The following is a 20,648-nucleotide window of genomic DNA, read 5'->3' on the forward strand; positions in this document are numbered from 1 at the left end:
TTACTTGTGGTCTATTCACATGTTTTTTTAAAAAAATTTTTACCTGTTCCTTTTTATTTTATTTTTTTTAAATTTTATATATTTTTTGCCTGTGTTGGTTCTTCGTTGCTGCATGTGGGCTTTCTCTAGTTGTGGTGAGCGGGGGCTACTCTTCGTTGCAGTGTGCAGGCTTCTCATTGTGGTGGCTTCTCTTCTTGCGGGGCACTGGCTCTAGGCGCATGGGCTTCAGTAGCTGCGGTGCGTGGGCTCAGTAGTTGTGGCTCACGGGCTCAGTAGTTGTGTCTCGCAGGCTCTAGAGCGCAGGCTCAGTAGTTGTGGTGCACGGGCTTAGCTGTTCCACGGCATGTGGGATCTTCCCGGACCAGGGATTGAACCCATGATCCCTGCATTAGCAGGTGGACTCTTATCCACTGCACCACTAGGGAAGTCCCCTCACATGTTTTCTTTTGTGAGGTTTCTGTTCAAAATTTTTGCCCAGTTAAAAAATTTAGTTATTGTGACTTCCCTGGTGGCACAGTGGTTAAGAATCCGTCTGCCAATGCAGGGGACACGGGTTTGAGCCCTGGTCTGGGAAGATCCCACATGCTGCGGAGCAACTAAGCCCATGCACCACAACTACTGAGCCTGTGCGCCTAGAGCCCGTGCTCCGCAACAAGAGAAGCCACTGCAATGAGAAGCCCACGCAGCAACGAAGGCCCAACACAGGCAAAAATAAATAAATAAATTTATATTTAAAAAAATTTAGTTATTTGTCTCGTTATTCTGATACATGTCCTTGGCTGAGGTATGTGGTACAAATATTTTCTCCTGGTTTGTTGGCTAACTTCTTGTTTTCTTAGTGGTCTTCTTAGAAAAGTTTTAAATTTTGATGAAGCCCAATTTATCAATTTTTTTTATTATTTATGCTTTTTTGTTCTACCTAAGGAACCCTTGTCTTCCTAAGATCACAAAGATTTTTCTCCTGTTTTCTTCTAGAAGTATGAGAGTTTTAAGTTTCACGTTTAGGGCTATGATCCATGTGAGTTAATTTTTCTGTAAGATGTAAGGTAAATATTCATTTTTTTTCCATGGAGAGATCTAGTTGTTCTAGTGCCATTTTTTCAAAAGACTTTCCATTTCCCAAGAAGTGCCTTGACACTTTCTTTGAAAATGTATATAGATGTGGGAAAAAGGTATATGCAAGGTATATTCAGATACTTTATCTGTAACTCTCAGTAGGATACCAGAGTGAAAGAGTGGGCCAAGCATTAAAAATAATTTATGTGGTTACGAATCTCTTATTTTCATCAAATATAGTTTTCTTTTAAATATTTCTTGATGTCCATTCCAGAATGAATCGAGCAGTTACCTTTGATTCTAAAACCATGTGAATAGTAACATCCATATTATGATAGCAGAAATCATTCCACCCATCATTTAAATATATAGGCTTTCTGGTGAAGAGCAGCTTTGTTCCAGATATTTGGGTTTGGTAATGTTCACAAATTCCAGAATTTTCTTTAAATGATGCAAAATGACATGATGCAACATGAAAAACTAGCACTCAATTTTACTCAAAAATCCAGATCTATAATATTGATAAAATCACCATAATTTAACTTTCTATATTAGGAGTGCCAAAATAAGCTAATATTTAATTTTGAGACAAGGAAAGAAATAGAGAAAAAGAAAACCCAATACCTATGAAAACAGACATCTAAAATTTTAATGATTTAAAAATAGCCTGTATATACAATGTGGGAAAGAGAGTAATACAGATTGAACATTTTGGTTTGGAAAACGTGAAATGTCACCACTTTGCTCAAGTCTGTCATCTCCTAAGAAACGCACATTATACAATGAAATCTACAAGGACACTTTTCAACCTCTTCTTCGTTGATTTTCAGCAACCTGCTTCTTCCTTCGCACACTCTTTCTTGTAACAATACAGCTTCTTCTGGCAGAGCAGAACGTCAAGAACTACAAGAGCGGTGGTTCTGAAAAGCACCTTCTAGGGTAAGTTTCACTGATTATTTTGTATCCCACTTAGATCATGCATCCTTCTCTCCTAAATCCTTTCCTGTTCCAATGATTTGGTTGTTTAAAACAAGGAAGCTCAATTAAGTCAAGGCATATATTGCAAACCAAAACATTTTCCAATCGGCTGGAATAGCGTCATTGAATAAAAACTGGACTGATAAACCGTAATTTGCTTCTTGACTTGGTAATACGTGACTACATTTACCCCCCGGGTAAGAAGTGTGATGAAGCTGACGGCTTGTGGTGTGTTTGTGCTGTGCCAACCCCAGCAGGGATGAGAGGACAGACTATGGAATGGACGGCTGCTGTGCCGAGCTGGGAGACGGTGGTGGGCGGTGTGCACAGGGTCAATGGCCAGACAGAGCTGAAACGCCTAGATGGGCTCCATACAGCTGCTCTGAGTGCCGGCTCTGCATGTGCGTGTTTTAGGGAGGGTACAGGATCAAGCATCGGATTCTCTTACAGTGGGATGTGGCCTGGTGGCTCTAATGTTTAGGTGATCAAGGAACTGGCCAGTTTCCCTCAGGTAATGGGGTAGTAGCACCTAAGGGAATGTTGAGAGTCAGAAAGGCCCCTACTTACAACTGGCAGATGAGACCATCCTTCCTTTTGTGGATGATCATAGTCTGATGTGTCTTTATGAATTCCTGCTGCAAATAATATATTTTTTGCAAATCTAAAAACATCCTTTGGAAAATCGCATGGCCAAGTCACTCATAAATGCCAATAATCAAAAAGCCCTGCAGAAACACATCCTCTCCGTGCTGAAACACCCCTAAGTGGGGACATGGCCCCTAAGTACACGTGTCACTCTTCCAGCACCTAACATGTCAGAGTTTGGATTAACATATACTTTCTGAAACTTTCTCTCTAAGAGGGCTTTTTCAACCAGAAGTGAGGCATCTTGCGATAACATGCCCAAGACAGCCAGTTTTGGAAGGGGTTTCAAAAACAAAAACAAGGCATAGCGTGCCTCCTTATTGGAAGGTGCACACCTGCAAATACCCTATGCTTCCCAGACTTGGGAGTGACAGACTCAGCATAATCGCTAGTATATGTAGAGCAATATTACAACCAGCTGGTATGTTTTCTAAAAAAACAAATGCAGCATTAGGAGGTGCTTACTAAGGTGCTTCTTAATTCATGGTTTTCAATGGAATGTATCAGACAAACATCTACGAACGAACATGAACACAGAGTCATACACACACACACGGACAGGATTCTGTACAGTTTACGTCTTAGATGCTCAGGTGTGTACACAAGAACCACGCAGGAAAAAAAAAGTTCCCCTAGAGTTCCCTGAATTTCTGAATGTCGTCTAACCCATCAAATGTTAAAATATTTCATTTTCATATAAAATATCTACAAAAATAGATAAGATTTACAAAAACCAGAGAGTATTTCCAGTTTTCCTCAGTAATCCAAGTCGGTCCCTCTTTTGCTGGTCTTCTTCTCAGAATGTCGCCATCTCCAGCAGAGAGCGCTTGAAGAGCTGCGCGTTCCTGGACAGGTCCGTCACCTGGTGGACCATCTCCTGCAGCGCGGAGGTGCTGGGGTAATGGAGCGCGGCCGTCTTGGTCGCCAGAACTATAGTCTTGAGCTGCTCGCAGAGCTGGTTGCTGGAGTTCATCACTTTGTTGCGAACGTCCTGGGCGGCCACCTGCCTTGTCAGCGTGTCTCCGATGAACACCAGTTTGTGGGCACTGAGGATGACGAACTTGCTGTGCGCCACGAAGATCCGCGGGGGCTGGGCCGAGCTGAGGCAGCTGAAGAGAGCGTCGATGGCGTTGAGGAGGGAGATGTAATGGGTCTCGCACTGGTCGTAGTAGAAGCACAGCAGCTGCCTGTCCTGAGCGCCCACGCCGCTGCTGGTGCTTGGGAGGCTCTGGGAGGGCTTCCACTTGGAGATGTCGTTCTCCACGGGCTTTGTGATTTCTTGTTCCAGCAACTGGAACTGACTCAGCTGCAGGGAAGGAAAAAGCCGAGTTTGTTAAGGATGAGGCGGTGTGCCGAAATGGAAATTAACCAGGGCTTGCAGTTAAAACGCGGGGATCTTCATCCCAGTGTGAGGTGCTTATTAGATGCCAAGACTCGTCCAGTTGCCTGGCTTTCCTAAGTTGTGAAATGTAGAGGCTGACAAAGAGGATCCCTAAGGAATCCTCCAGCTCTGACTCCTGTGATGGGACACGATTGGTCTTTTCTGTCCTAAGGCTGGAAGGCAGCATAGGGTTTAAACCCAGCTCTGTTACCTACACCTTTACGAAGGTTAAATGAGTTAATATTTGCAAAGTGCTTAGAATAGTGTTTGGTATAATGGAGACTAGGTAAATGTTTATTAAATGTTGAGTGGTGGTCAGGGAAAAGCAAACGTAGGGATCTCTTTGTCAAGTCAGTCACTGACAGTTTGCTCCTTCTGGGGGAAAGCCTTGACTTTGTCCCTTCAAGGCACTTAGATAAATGACAATTCATGACCCTTTTCTATTTCTCCTACTCTTTCTGTCCAGATTTATAAACGTTATTATCCAGCACTACAGGGTAGACCACTGCATATAAATACACGTGCACTGTGGAGGAGAACTTCTCTAAGGGAATCTGAACGCAGGCTGTGCATCGTAACACTTAGACCCCCAGAGCGGTCGAAAGGAAGGGGCCTCACACAAGGTCAGACTGTGTTAGCTTTCTCCCTTCTCTCCTCACTGCCCCCAGCTGGTGTATTATTTGAACTGCAATGATAAGAATTTCCAGCTATTGCACCAAGTGTCAGGAGAGGCTCTCTTTTACAGGCAAGGACTATCTATCTGTGACCGGAGTTTAGGACTCAGTCTTCTGCCCTGAAATAGGGCTGAGTCTGAGCAGGGTCAACCTCACGCAGCTTCTCCCCTGAGAAGTGCACAGCGAGCTTTCCTTTTCTGTAGACCCTGTTTTCTTCTTAGGAATTACTATGATTTCAACAAGTTCCCCAAAGCCCTGCAGTCTTACTTGGCCAAATGCCAAAGCAAACATAAACAGATACAGGGCGATGCTTCAAGATATTCAGCTTATGCTTTTCCAAGTATGTTCATAAATATATCATCTCATTAGGTCGGAGGGGAGAGGGACTTTCTCATTTTATAGAGAAATAATCGAAGTTCAGGGAGGTTAAGTGACTTGCCTGAGGTCATATGATTGGTTGGCCAGAAAGCACAGATCAGAACTCTGGTTTCCTGAGTTCAGTGCGCCATTTCATGTCCCTACACGCCATTTCAGTTCATCCTAAAAGGCCTATAAATCCTCGATCCATTTCTCGTTATTTTTGTGCCCTTGTATTAGCAATACCCATTATTATTTGCCCCACTCATGCCCAACTTTTGAATGAAACTGCCTTGCCCAAAGCCCTTAGTAAACGGACTTGGATATATTTTGAAAACACTGGATCCTGCCCTCCTCCCCTTAGATTGGACCAAGAACAGCCAAGCCATAGGCTTGGGTAATAGGGGAGAGATAGAGATAGAGATGATAGAGACAGAGAGACAGAGGGGAGATAGATAGATAGACAGATAATGGCCCAGACTCTTTTTTAAGGAATTTGATAAACCACAGAAGGGACTGACTATTAGCGAGGAAGCTGAGATGAAAAACTATATATAGGAAAGGCTCTGAGTGTCCAGCTGTGGGTTCAGTAAAGTTACAGGGGAGCCAAATGAGTAGATAATCAGAGGAAACTGCCAGAAAATAGAGGCCAAGGAAGTCAATTTAGAGAGACACAAAGTTAGTATAAGAAGGAGAGGAAATTGACAGTCCTAGTTCTTTAAGACATGGCGAAATCTTCATTTTCTGTTCTTGAATTCCCCTATTATGGCTTTACTATAAAACACGTTTGCTGGGGCCAGCTTGAGAGGGTCTTGCTCCTTGAGACCAACCGCCTTAACCCAATAGTCTTAATAGGTTAGATGTACAGGCTTAGCCTGGAAAAACTGCTATTTGGACCAGGTACACCCAGCTAGATTACTAAGGCCACAGACCTTCTCTTTGTTCTTATACCCTATTATGTGCCTTGGAGCTTGTTTATGCCAAAGTGTACTGGGAGGATCAAAACCATGACCTTCTGAAGTTATACTTTCCTTACTAAGTGGGAAATCTTTTCAATACCAAGTAGTTTTTGTTCTGATTGAACGTACCTGATGATGTTCCAGCTGCATCTTGTTCTGTTTGATGATATTTTCTTTTTCCAGGAGCTCCTTCTGTTGCCTCTCAAACTCCTCCTTACCCTATTATTTTTCAACATAAAGAAAACATGATGTCACCACTATGATTCACTTATGCTAACAATTTCATTGACAAACACATAAATACTCTTCCATTTTCCACTGCCTTGGCAATTTCCCGCATGCCCAGTTAGGCCCTGTGAACCCCAGGCAGGGGTTCTCGGCCAGACTTCCAGAGTCACTGTGTAGATGAGAAATGAAAACTAAAACCCATTTGCATGTGGGGTGCCATGCTGTCCGCTCCACTTCACCATTTTTGGAGGGCTAACCATGGTCCCCTTCAAACCTCCTTAAGCGGTACTTTTTCTCAGGGCTCTTTTCTAATAGATTATATGCAAACCCATTAACCTCTTAACGTGGGTCTAAACATGGCCCACACTGTATTTCTAGTTTCTTTCAATCATCTACAGCTCTACACCAAATTAGCATTTCCCAAGAGGCAGAGTTGGACAACCAGCCAGGTAGATGTTTAATGCCTCGGTCTGCTCTCTCCCCATACTTTTCTTCAGCACAAGGTGTGGCTCTGCTCTCCCCTCCCCAGTTGTACGCAAAGGAACTGTGTGTAATAATCCTCAGGATGCTTCGCGGCTGTCAGTCAAATGAAAAGAATGGCAGAATAAGATAGTAAAGCAAATTCTAAATAATGGATCTTGTAGGATGTTTTAATCCCCCGAAGGGTAGGGGCAAGCTGTCAGGATCCCGAGTCAACCTGGTGGACTTTCCACCTGTAGGACGCAGACTGTGATGGCCCGATTTCCATACGCCGTTAAGTTCTAGGTCAATTGGCAAATGCCCAGGGCTCTTCAAGCTAAGCCTATGGTGGGGTTAAGTTTCTCTGTGAGTAATTCTACACACATACACATACACAGGATAGAGCTGAAGGGACCTTAGAAATTAAGAGGTTTTCAAATCTTTTTCCTTAACCGTGAAACACCCCTCGCCCTACTTTTTTTTTCAAATAAAGTATCGTGCAGAACCATATCATGAAATGCAAACAGAAGTGGAGCTGGTATGTTTATTTGCGGGCCCACTAACCTACTTGGGGGGTCTCCTCCTGCTTGCCTGAGGCATATCCATCAGATCTAATCCAAGCCTGTGCTTCATTCATTTTGCAAATGAGGCAATGAGATGAGGTTACATAAGTTGGTGACACAGTGTCACGGAAAAGTCTAGAGGACTCAGGACTCTCAGGCCAGTATTCTTCCTACCGGACAACATTGCCTCCAATCTGTGAACCATTCATCATGTCTGAACATTAATCTTGGTCTCCGCTCTGGTAGTCTAGCTACCAGCCTTACAGGCATGAGCCCCAGGCCCCTGCGTGTGAATGTAGGTGCCTTAGGAGTCCGGTTCTTTACCTGGAGGTGGACGTAGTCGTAATCATCCATCCAGCTCCGTTCAGAGCCGTCACTGCTACTACAGTCAGGGGGCTGGTCCTTGCCCAGGCTTGGGGGCAGCGGCTTGTTGAGGGCTGGAGCCTTGTGGTCCCCGGGATGCAGCAGCTGTACCTGGGAGCCGGCGTGTGGGCACTCAGCGGAGTTCGTGGTGCTCTCAGGCCCGCCCTTCCCATGCGAGCTGCCAGGGCCCGGCTTGAAGAGGGCCTCCGCGTTGGTGTTGATGGTCGTGGTCAGCTGCTTGGCATCGTCTGGCACCGTCTTTGCCACCATCACGAACCGGTCCAGGTCATCCCATTTGTTCTGGGGCTTGTTGACGGCCAGCACGTTCAGGGACCAGCTGCACTCGTTTAAGTCGTGGCTGGTCTGGCTCAGGATCTGGTGGGAGTCCTCCAGCCGCTGGAGCTCCCGCCTCACCTTGTGGTGGAGCAGCGGCTCCGGCAGGCAGGAGGCGTTGGCCGCGGCGCCCCTGGCGAAGCGCAGGTAGTCCCTCAGGGCCAGCTCCACGCTGTCGACGGCGGCGCGCACCTCGTTGACGTGCCGCTCCATGTACCCGTAGCCCCGCCAGTCGGTGGTGACCAGCGCCCTCAGGCCCGAGACGCCCGTCTCCAGGGCCTGCTGCAGCCGGTGGAGCCTCTCGATGGCCGTGTCTGGGTCCAGGAAGAGCCTTTTGTCCTGGGCCGGCGAGGCGGACAGCGCAGAGTCCTTGGAGGTGGTGGAGGACGTGGACATGGTGCTCCGGGTGCTGCCGGTGCTGGAGAAGGACAGCCGGTTGATGCCGTCCACCACGTCCGCGGGGCCTTTGGCGTCCGGCGGGCTGTGCAGCGGCACGTCGTAAACCCCGTCCCTTTCCTCGAGGTTTGCTTTCTCGCTGGTTTCTGCTGGCGGTGCCAGAAACTGGACCCCCCGGGGGACATCGTAGGCGTCGTTCTGGGAGCCCCCGGGCTGGCCCAGCTGCGGGGCCGGGTGGCTCAGGGAAACGCTCTGGTGCCTCCGCGGCGCCAGCTCCGCTGCCCCTGCAGCGTCGCCGTTACATTTAGCGTGAAGATCCTTCCCCAGGGGCTTGGTGCCGGCTGGGGGGATGTCATAAACGCCCTCGGGTCTGCCGTCGGGCCGGCCGGCGTGTCTCATGGGAGAGGGGAAGTCGTACTCCTTCTCCCTAAGCCCGGCCTCATCTCTGCAGGCAGAGGGTGGAATGGCGTATCCCTGAAAAGCAAGTGGAGAGCGAAGCTGTTACTTGCTCAGTTGGCTCATGTGACGGTGCGGAAGCTGAGCGGTACATCAGGATGAGGGCCAGGTGCTGCCTCCCCCTCGCTCGCCGTCCACCCCTCAGTGTCTCCCAAGGCCCGGCCCTGCCCTCACCTCCCCCGCCCTTTGACAAGTGCATCCTTCCCTGGCCTCCACGCCGCCTTGCGTGGACCCCTCCTGCCTGCGCTGCTCTCCTGGGCTCGCACTGCTGACCACCTCCTGGGTCTCCTTCCTCAGTGCTGCAGGCCGGGAGGGCAGATGATGCCTTAACAGCCCGGGCCAGGCGTCGGGAGGCCTAGGGTCTCTCCCGGACCTGTCAGCTGTGTGCTGCCCAGTAAGCTGCTTCAATGTTCTGAGACACAGTTCCCTCATCTGTAGAATCAGGATAACTGTACTTCCTGGGCAGAATGAGTCCAATGCGTTAACCCATATATATACGGCCTGAGTAAGCTGTGACACCCTATATAAACGTGAGCTATATGGGATACAGGGGTTGCTTGCCAAATGGAATTGATTACCTTCTTATTGGCTCTCCTTACTGACTCCCCATTTTTTTAGTGGGGGCCCCTAAATATGGAATTCCTAGAATTATCTTTATTGCCGTTTCTTCCTCCCTCCCCCCTTCTCTTCCCTCCCTGTACTCTTACAAAGGCTAGCTTCTCCTCTTTGGTTTGTTTATCCCAGTACACACACACACACACACACACACACACACACACACACGTTTTTTGCTGCTCTGTAGTAGCTCACTTACCCCTTTGGTAGGAGGGATGTCATAGACCCCTTGAGGTTTTATCTCTCCCACTGGAACTGAGAACACAGGGCCTTTCACAGATGACGGTGGGATGTCGTACACCTGAAGAGAAACACCCCACCAGAGTTACCCAGCACGGAAATGTCTTATGCTTGTCATTTTTTATGTACTAAGCTTTTAATGACGGATTTATTTACCAGGTTGTGTGTTCCCTTGCCCTTCGGCTGAATTCTATGTAATAAAGTGTTGATGGAATTTTTCTTCTTCAATTTTGTATTCTTTGACTTAGATTGAATATAAAAATGATCTTAGGTGAACTGTCTACACTGTACTTTAAATTGTAGCTTCAATTTTACGCTGCCTGATAAACTGATAAGCAATAAAAGCTTTGTTAGATCAAAGCCTCGATTTCCTAATAAAGCAAATCCAGAAAACATAACTTAAATAACATTGGCTAAAATGGCCCCTGGATAGACAACCTAAATAAAGCGTCACAGGACATGTACATATTTTGTGAACTTCCCTTTCCTCTGTAGCCCTGAAGGAAAGCTGCCCTCTCCCCCAGTGACCACATTTCTGGTACGCACCCCGTGAGCGGTCTGGGAAGGAGGAACATCGTAGACGTCCTTTTGGTATCTGGATGGGTACTCGTACACGTAGCCATGGCCTGTCCTCATCGGCGTGATCACCTGTGGCAGGAAGACACAGGGGTAAAATTCCAAGCCGAGTCCTGAGGGCACCTCCCAGCCTCCTGATGAGACACTCCACCCTCATCTTTCACCCGACTAAAAAGAAAGAAAGAAAGAAAAAAACAAAACACACACACACAAAGAAAGAGGGAAGAGACAAAAGGAAGGAGACACCAGGCCGGTAAACTTTTAAATCCCTCTTGAATCCCAGCGAAGAACCATCCCCTGAAATATCTCTGTCCCCATTCCTCATGGTAACAAAATCACCTCAAAGTTAGTCAGATAAAGTCTCCATTCCCAAAAGGTACTTGAAAGGAGAATCATGTTTGAATTATGAAAGTCCTAGATCAACCCTTTGGAGCATCAAAAGCACAGCATTTTTTTTTTTTTTTTTTTTAATTTTTTTTTTAAAATTTTTATTTATTTGTTTATTTATTTATGGCTTGTGTTGGGTCTTCGTTTCTGTGCGAGGACTTTCTCTAGTTGTGGCGAGCGGGGGCCACTCTTCATCGCGGTGCGCGGGCCTCTCACTATCGCGGCCTCTCTTGTTGCGGAGCACAGGCTCCAGACGCGCGGGCTCAGTAATTGTGGCTCACGGGCCCAGCTGCTCCGCGGCATGTGGGATCTTCCCAGACCAGGGCTCGAACCCGTGTCCCCTGCATCGGCAGGCAGACTCTCAACCACTGCGCCACCAGGGAAGCCCCAAAAGCACAGCATTAAAAAAAAAAAAAAAAGGCTCTGAAACTATTTGTAAATAGAGTTCAGCCACTTAAAATTCCTCTCATACCTTCCCCAGGAAGCCTCTTCATCTGACGTTATTATGATTATGACTAAAATTCCATAGGCCACTAGAGTACTTTTATGAAGCTAAGGCTCACACAGCGCTGCCCTTAGAAGCCTCCAGGAGCTTTCATTTTAACGAATGAAACACATGAAATACTGAGTCTGGGAGCCGACCAGGAAGAGAGTTGAGGTCTAATCATTTTCCCATTTCCACCGGGGAAGCAAACATCCAGACGGTACCTACGTCCAAGTGATGTCAAAAGTAAAGTACACTCATCGCAGCTCGAGCATCTGGAACCAATGTCAATGACACAAATCTCACCCGACAGGCTCGCATTTTCATATCTACACACTTCATTCTGTCCTAAGCACAGGTAGAGAAACGACTGGAATTTAAACTCCTCTGAAAATATATTTAATCCCCCCAAAGCTTCTAAATGACTAGGGTCTTGTTTCTGCCTAACCCCTGTCCCCCGAATGCTAACAGCACCCACCTAAGTATTGCTCATGACATTTGCGAGAACAGACACTGCAAATTAGGAAGAGTTTGTTGTTCCCTAAGAAACCATCATCTTTTATCCTTTCTCTAATGTGAAAACTCTGGCGTCAGGCTGCCTGCAAAACTATGCGAAAAATGCTCATATCCATCTTACCCCGAAATGGGTGGAACTCAGCCAAATGCACAATGCCCTTCTCCCTGGGGGCTCTAAATGCCCGGGATCAATTTGCTTTTAAATCCCTGGTGCTTGTAGCTGATTATGTCTTGCAATGAAGGTAAAAGAGATTAGCATGCAGCCACCATCCCATCCAATCTCTCCACTGCCTCTGTTTTCAAAAAGGAATCTCTTGCTTTAAGGTTTGTTGGCATGCAACATACAGAACCACTTTACAAAGTGGCTACTGTACTGTGCAGAGCAAATCTTCCTTTTTAAAGCAGGATGCTCTTCGCTCAAGAAAGATACACCGTGTTCCCAATGCCCTTATATAATTTTTTTCTTCACTCACTATTGTCCAGGAGAGAAATGAAGTTATCTTCTCTTGGTCTATCTCATCAGCTCCTCTATTTATAGCTCTCTGTTTTGGCTGTTTAATAGAACCTGCTCACAGTGCCGCTTTTGTTCAGTCTACAAGTTTCTAAGAGTGGATTCTATCCAAGGTTGCCAAGTTAGTAATAACGCTAATGGAAAACCAAGGCTGGTAATGCTGAAGGCCAGCAGACGGGTTTCATCTTTAGTTTAAAAAAGGGAGCGGGGCTGGGAGATAGATGGGGTGGTGCTAGTATCTGAAAATAGTGCTTGGTGACATGTAAACGTAAGGGACAACCTCAGGAAGGCGGGTCGCCAGTGAGGCTCTGCCTTGCCTTTGCAGATCGTCCCTGGCAGGGAGCATTAATGCTTCCCAGTATTTAAGGTCTCACTTCCTGACAAATGTCACAGAACCCCCCGCGTGCTCTCTCCTTCTCATTTAGAGGATGCCTGTGGTCATCTGGTTTTTTAAAAACTTTGCATTCCAAACCAGTCATTTTCCTTGTTTATGCATTAAAAGAAACAGATGGTGAAAAACCACAGGGGGAAAAAGCCAACAAAATACAACCTTCCCCGATGCCAGCATCCTGATGTTACTATCCAATTCCCACCGGTCCACGAATGTCATGGAAATGGGACCGGGGTTGTGCGTTTGGTCAGACACAGGCAGGGCACAGAGTGAGCCCCTTTGTGACGCCTGAGAGAACAAGGAGCTGGACGTCCTCTACTTTTGGACCTTCTCCTCCTCACCCCATGGCTTGGGTCACTTTCATGCCAATTGTGTGTTCTCTCCTCAGAGGAAAGTGCTGACTGTTCTGTACCTTACAAAGTATCCAGTTTTGTGGTTCATAAGGCCTTTTCTTCCTGCTTGACATAGTACACAAAAACCTTTCTACTTTCCCAGGATTACTGAACCTCAGCCTATGAGGAACACCAAGGTCTAGCTAAGGGGATTGTACATTTGGGAAGAAATCTCCTGGGCATTTGCACAGCAAGGCACTGATGTAATTGCTACACAAAGGGCATCTTAAAAACTAATTTTCTCAATGAAATCAAGTCACGTTTTTCATTTCCTTTTTCCCTCCATTTGTTTTTCTTTCCTGCATTCCTTTCATTCTGCGTATTTATTTATAGTTATAAGGGCTTAGCCTTAGGAATTACCAAACTGACCTCTTAGTTCTTCAGCGTCGCCACAAAGGGGGCTGAGCCGTGGACTCCCCAGGGCTCTATGACCGACTACTCTCCCGGCTCCCCTGCGGAGGATTTGCATTTTCCAAATATGGATTTTCTGTCCAGATGAGGAATCCGACCTTCCTTGGATGTTAGTATACTGTTCTTGTCAACTAATGGAAAAGTCTGAAGGTGGACACTTTGAGAAGAGCTATGAAGCAGAGAAGGGCAGACTAGAGACGTTTAGAAAGGGAAGAGTCCATGGAATACATCTCAGAGGCCGAACCCCAGCAGGGGAGGATCTAAAGCCTGGAGATTGGGGTCACGTTAGCTCTCTACTAATTCCACTTGTAGAAAAAAACAAGCAAACATACATGACTTACCCCAGCCCACACTCTGATTCACACCATTTTGAGCCTCAGATTCTGGGCAGCACGAGCTTTTTAGAAATGTTATTAAGACTTCCGCGTCTCATAATTTTGAGAGCCGAGCATGCTGATATTTGAAAGGGGAGTCTGTGTCCGGGGTAGCAGCGAGGGCTAGGGAACATTGAAAACCACCAGGTGTGAGAGTCAGTGGGCTGGAACAGAGCCCTGAGGTCTGTCATTCGTGTCTCCACATTCAGTTGGCTTGAGTTCGCACCTGTAGCAGAGCCAGGGCTTTATGCTTAGATGCCTGTGGGCTGAGCAGGCTGGGTGAAGGGAGAGATAAGCCGGGATCCTGTGTTGGGGACACAGAATTCATACTCTTTTGAAAGGTGGCAGCCAGTCCTCAGCTCCAGCCAACCACCATCCTGAAAAAATACTCCCTGTGTTGCCAGGTCTTTCCAATTTTCATGAGAAGTCGAGGGGGGGGGTCCTTAAAAAACTAAAAATAGAATTACCATATGACCCAGCAATCCCACTACTGGGCACATACCCAGAGAAAACCATAATTCAAAAAGACACATGCACCCCAGTGTTCATTGCAGCACTATTTACAATAGCCAGGTCATGGAAGCAACCTAAATGCCCATCGACAGACGAATGGATAAAGAAGATGTGGCACATATATATACAATGGAATATTACTCAGCCATAAAAAGGAACGAAATTGGGTCATTTGGAGAGATGTGGATGGATCTAGAGACTGTCATACAGAGTGAAGTAAGTCAGAAAGAGAAAAACAAATATCGTATATTAATGCATATATGTGGAACCTAGAAAAATGGTACAGATGAACTGGTTTGCAGGGCAGAAATAGAGACACGGATGTAGAGAAGAAACGTATGGACACCAAGGGGGAAATTTGGAGCGGGGGTGGGGTGGTAGTGGGATGAATTGGGAGATTGGGATTGACATATATACACTAATACGTATAAAATAGATAGCTAATAAGAACCTGCTGTGTAAAAAATAAATAAAATTTAAATGATAAAAAAAAAAGAAATCTGGATTTTTATGTGATACCTGATTTTGGAAATTGGCTCAAATATTTCAAACAGCATCTTGGCCAAATGACACGTCTCTGGCCCCCAGGGTGCCCGGTCCTTGCTTTCATCTGTGTATTTCTTCCTTCCTCCTCAGTCCGAGGGCAGGACCTGAAAGCTCTTCACCAGTTCTGTGCTTTGGCAAGACTGAACCACTCCATTTTTCATAGATGCCCTGCGTGCCACACCTCTGCGTCTTCACTCACAGTGTCTTTGTCTAAGATGCTCATCTTTCTTTCCTCGTGTGCAAACTTCATTCAATTTTCAGGGCCAACCTGAGTGCCTCTCTCCCACAAAGCCTTTCTCAGACAGATACAATATCTCCGTCCTTGGAACCTTCTGCGTGTGCATATACATCTCTAACACTGCTTAACCCTTGAGGTTTCACTGTTTCAGACCATCTCTTCTCTTCTCTTAGCATTGTGGAGACAGAGACCATTTCTCCTCCATTTGTATATAAACAGCAGGGCCTAGCACAGTGCCTTGAATATAGTAGATCTTGGATAAGCGTATTGACGGAATATATTAATGAACTAAAGGAAAACTCAAGGCTTTTCTTAAGCAAACTGGTGTGGATCTGGAGAGGACACTAAACAGGTCTGCCTATAGAGGATGAGGTTGGTTTCCAGGTAAGTCAGCTCTAGGATGAGTGGGAACCATGGGATAAGGGGCATGTCTGATCAGCCATGCATGGTAGTGCTGGGCAAGTGGGGTGGCCAAGAAAGCAGGGTGAATGTTAGGTAAAGTTGAGAAATCAGACACCATGGAAGAATTATCACCTGCACCACTATTTGGTGCAAACCATGGTTGGATGGCGGCCAAGAAGGGCCACTAGATGGTTTCCTTTTTCCCAATCTAGAGCTTGCATGTGACCCAAACACCTGCATTCTTCTCAGCCACAAGCCAGAAACATATGGGGGAGTTTTACAAAAAGAACTGAAAACTAACTCTGCTTTATACCTTAACATCAGAAAAAAAATACAATAGAAAGGAACAGGAGTCATGCTTTCTCTAGTTCTGAAAATATGTGACAGGCCTGTGTTGCATGAAGTCTTCTACCAAAGGCCAAGGCCACATTGGGTCTTTGGCTCATTGAAAGGATTAGGTCTGATGAGGGGAGTGATTGAGAACGTAAGCTGGACCCAGGCAGAGCTGGATCTAGATCCTGGCTCTACCACTTAGTAGCTGTGACGACATGACCAAGCTATTTCCTGGCCTGTTTCCTCATTAGTAAAACAGAAGTAATAATAGTTAGAGGCTATTAGGAGTATTAAATGAGATCAAGTACATAAAGTACCTGGCAAAGCATAAACCCGTAATCCTCAGCTATTTTTATCATAATTGTTACCTAGGTTAAGCAGATTTTACTTTTGGGCTTAAACTGTGGACTAGGTAATTCAGATCAATCACCCTAATGAAGACAGCTTTAAAAAAGTGAGGAGAATATATGAAAAAGCTTCTTGATAACATCAAAAGTTAAAAGATAGTAAAGAATTACCAGGTCAAAACTGAAAAGTGGAGAAGGAATTCATAGAGGGAAGCCCAAATTTTGAGGCTGCTTTTTCTCTGGGGGCATTTGCTGATCTAAAACAGGTCTGAGGGGCTACATTGTGTTTTTTCAGCTTCTATGGGGGAAGGGAAACATTGGACTCTAGGGCTCACCAAGGTTGGGGTCCTGATAACCATCCTGCAGTTTGGGTTGGGACCCTAAGGGCTGCATGCGAAAGTAAGGAGTAGCTGGAAGTGAACCTACCCTTGTACAGGCTGAAGCTAGGTTTTAAGTCATCAGGCTTGGCAAGAACATCTCAAAGCCTGAAATTAGATTTATGTGTGCCTGTGAGGCTGGCAGAGGAAGTAAAATCCTCTCTGGATTTTTACTCTCTCGGAACAGCTTTATAGGCCTTGTATTATGTCTACAAATATTTTTAAAAAACCACAATGTCCAACACACAATCAAAGATAACTAGGAATTCAGGAGACAAGACAACAGAAACAAGAACAAAACAGCCAATTCCTGCTTCCTTCCAAACAGGATGAGGATGGTTCTGTCTTGGTGATCACAGATCTCAGGGCTGTTTGCTTTCAAAATGTTTCATGATTAAACCGTAGGAGAATACAAAATTTAATCATTCCTAGATTTAAGTCATGTAAAAAGAAATCTTCACAAACGTACACAGTGTTCCCAGTGAGGTCTACGAGGCAATGGGAATTTCAAATTAAAGTGGTACATGACAAGACACTTTTGCCCTTGGTGATCATCAGTGTATTTACTTGGGTTACTATTTTACTCTGGTCATATCAGTGTTGCCATTGTCACAGTTATCACCATAACAGCACAAGACACACCAGTGGAAAACCCCAGGAGAAAACGTGCTTTATAATCTGAGAGATAAAGATATTTATCCAAGAGAAAGACAGCAAAGTCCCAAACCCAAGAGACTTTATTGAATTTCTCCTCTGCATTTCTTTTCAGTGGAAGAGCACATGCTGGGTTTGTCAAGAGGCTCTCACCAAGAAGTAGGACGCATACCCATGAGGAATGTCTAGAAGCAAAACACTTTCTATAAAGACAACTTCTGTTCACACGGTATCACTTGTACCAAGGTCTCAGCAAGTCTACTTGGGGGCGCTGCTTCCCTTGGGCATCTAGTTTGTCTCCTTAAAGCTGAGCTGGTGGGAGCCTGGGATGGGGCATAGCAGAAACAGAGGCCCCGTGGTTAGGAGAGCTTCAGCAAGATGCTGCCCGTTCAGGGGTGCGCTGGGGGAAGTGGGAAGGGAGCAGGCTGTGCCATTCATGAAGGCAGATCCTCCTTGACCACCCACGGACCCTGTGAAAGCCGATTAATAGGGTCTCAGGTCCCGCCATGTTCTGTGCTCCCTCGCACCAGCCCTACTGCTCACATACTTATCACAAATTCTCATTTCTCTCCTCCAACACTCGCCCGTGTTTTGACTCTTTCCCTCCTTCCATGCTATCAGCAACTCGAAAGAAGAACAAAACAGTAAAAAGGATGCAGAAAAATCCTCCTGTTTGACTGAAAGAATTGGGTAGAGTGGATGAGACCAAGACGGGAAGGGGAGAAGCCCGGGGAACTTCAGCAGCATTGGTCCTGTTCTAGTGTATTATTATCATTCATAGTTCTACACTGGATGTATGTACGTATCAAAAAAAAATTCAAAATCGTAAAAATAGAATTTTTTATAATTTTAACAAAATTTTAAAAAGTAATAAGAAATCCCACTTGGAGGGGTAGGGAGGAATCTTTTGTCACTCTTTTCAGTTTCTGTATCCCATGATTTAATTGTGTGCAAGTCTCTACAATCCAAAGCAACATTAGGAATGGTGTGAATTACACAATCCTTTGCTTCTGATATCTAGGTAATGCCTCGATAATGGCCCAGTGGAGTTTACCCATGAATCCGGCAGAGCAGGAATGTGTGTAACCAGCTCCTGGTGTTCTGCCCTAAGGCCTACTCAAGAACTGGGCAACCCAGGTGGTGCTCAGGAAATGTAATGGGTAATTGTTGAGAAGTTAAAAAGTGCCACTGTGCCATAATGATTACAGTACAGATTTATAACCTCGCCATTAACAGCACCTAAGATCATCTGAATTCAAAAGTAGGCCTCACTGATTAGCAGCCATCTTTTGCATTTTTCTAGACATAATGTGGAAAGTAAAATTACATTGCTTCCTGTCTTTCTTTAATTCCTTGACACCCAGTTTTATTTATACTATCTCTGGGACCTGTACATTAACAAGAGTATTTTGATTTCTAAAACTGCCTGTTGGAAAGGACTTATTTCACTTAAATGCCCTTAAAAAGCATTAACAGAGCCACCACAGTATTTATTCGATCTTATAAGAACCTCTTTGTCTTAAAGCCCATGAACTGTGTGACCCTTTCCCTTTAAAGAAAACCCTAGGAAAAGAAACATCAGAATTATCAGCGACTGCTCATTAGAACTTGGATCCCATTTCCAGAAACTGCAAAGTTATCGAGGTTTGTCTGTTTCAAATCCAAGATTACTTGTTGCTTTTCTCTGACTGGATTTATTAATTCTCTATAAATTCTTTCTGCCGCACTTGGGTGTAGCAGTGAGCCCATTTATTTACTTGTTATAGCAACAATGTAACAAAAACTGAGCCCGGCCTTAAAAATACACCCTCATGGGCCCCGAGCACAGTTAACCCTTCCTACTGCTTCTCTCGTGCTCATCAAGATTTCTTCCCCTGTATTTTGGGAGGTGATTTACTTTCCTTCAAAGACATTTTGATGTCTGATTTTATGCTAGAATGTAGCCTTTTGCTAGCCACGTCTAAATCACTGCCAGGCTCTTTTTTCAAATGAGGAAAAAGTCACAGCTGAAAGCTCAGAGGTGGAATGGCGCTCCTGGGTCACTTTCCTTTGACACAGCGTTTGGACGGCAAACCACTCCATACAAACAGTGCCCCGATTGTCAGGCCTCCAGCATGCCTCCCCTGCTGCTTTCAGGAAGCTCTTTGTGTAGCAAGTGCTAAAGCAATATTTAGTTATGGAGTGACCAAGCGCCAAAGAGCAGCTAGAAGCGTTTAAACATGAAAGAACATGATGGGAAATGACTTCTGGATTCTGCAAGTGTTTGAGGTGTTTCTCTGGACGAAGCTGAATACAGCCCGGGACAGAGGTGGGCACAGCACAGCCATTTTTTTATATCTCATGGACCGAAATGTTCTTTGAGTGAAAACTATAAAAGGCACGAGCATTTTGGTTCTTTTTTTGTCCAAATAAATTCAACAAACCACTAAGCACTAAATCTAGATTTTTGAATTGGGTTTTACAGAGGTGCCCACAGACAGCCTTAAAGGGATGCGATTATGGAAAGAGGAAAGGGATGAGAATTTCTGCACCCAGATGCCTATGGGTATCGTCTCCTCCTAAATAGGTACAGGAAAGACGCTGTGACTTAACTGGGAGAAACGACATGATGGAGGATGGAGCAAATAGCTCACACGGCAGAACTTGGTGCCAGCTCTGAATGGCGCTGACCCAAGGCTGCGGCAGGGCTGTCGCTTAAAGAGGCATCAGACCCATCAAGGGTCTCACCCAAGCCGAGAGGGTGAAACAGAGGAAAATGGGCAGAAAACGAGTTCCAGGATGACACACTGTCTTAGCTCTTGGTAACAAAGCAGGGAGGAGAGTTTTTTTTTTTTTTTTTTTTTTTTTTTTTTTAATTATTTATTTATTTTATTTTTTTTGGCTGTGTTGGGTCTTCGTTTCTGTGCGAGGGCTTTCTCTAGTTGCGGCAAGCGGGGGCCACTCTTCATCGCGGTGCGCGTGTCTCTCACTGTCGCGGCCTCTCTTGTTGCGGAGCACAGGCTCCAGACGCGCAGGCTCAGTAGTTGGGGCTCATGGGCCTAGTTGCTCCGCGGCATGTGGGATCTTCCCGGACCAGGGCTCGAACCCGTGTCCCCTGCATTGGCAGGCAGATTCTCAACCACTGCGCCACCACGGAAGCCCGGGAGGAGAGTTTTTAACGAGGCGCTCCCCGGAAGGGTTCTCATGTATGGGACCAAGTCCGCGAACTCTGCGGCCCCCCGCTCAGCACCCCTGACCCCCCTCTCCCGTGCTCCTGCCTGCTCCTTGCTTTCTAAGACATGGTTCTATCCTCTAAAGGAGACTGCGGTTTCCAGATAGAAAGGTGGACAGGACCCTAAAGGAAGGTAAAAGAAGGATATGCCAAAACGTAGGGGTCAACTGAAATTTACATCAACGCCTGAGTGTCTTTTCTTCTTTCTTAAGAATCTTGAGGCCAAGTCGTTTTACTAAACTTTTCAAGTGACTCTGGGAAAGAATCAGATAAGGATGTCTG

General features: G+C 45.7%; 1 protein-coding gene across 2 annotated transcripts in view; it reads right to left on the minus strand.

The window, feature by feature from the left end:
* Positions 1–1,683: 1,683 nt before the first annotated feature.
* NEDD9 (neural precursor cell expressed, developmentally down-regulated 9) overlaps positions 1,684–20,648 on the minus strand; it is a 292,795-nt gene continuing 273,830 nt past the window's right edge. For both annotated transcript variants that reach the window (XM_059937922.1, XM_059937921.1), the window contains 5 exons: positions 10,250–10,351; positions 9,663–9,764; positions 7,625–8,866; positions 6,180–6,269; positions 1,684–3,985 (listed from right to left, as the gene is read on the minus strand). In XM_059937922.1, the coding sequence (XP_059793905.1) occupies positions 3,476–3,985; positions 6,180–6,269; positions 7,625–8,866; positions 9,663–9,764; positions 10,250–10,351 (2,046 nt within the window). In that variant the 3' untranslated portion in view covers positions 1,684–3,475. The remainder of the gene's footprint in view (positions 3,986–6,179; positions 6,270–7,624; positions 8,867–9,662; positions 9,765–10,249; positions 10,352–20,648) is intronic.

The sequence above is a fragment of the Balaenoptera ricei genome, chromosome 11 (genome assembly GCF_028023285.1).
Source record: "Balaenoptera ricei isolate mBalRic1 chromosome 11, mBalRic1.hap2, whole genome shotgun sequence".
Lineage (NCBI taxonomy): Eukaryota > Metazoa > Chordata > Mammalia > Artiodactyla > Balaenopteridae > Balaenoptera > Balaenoptera ricei.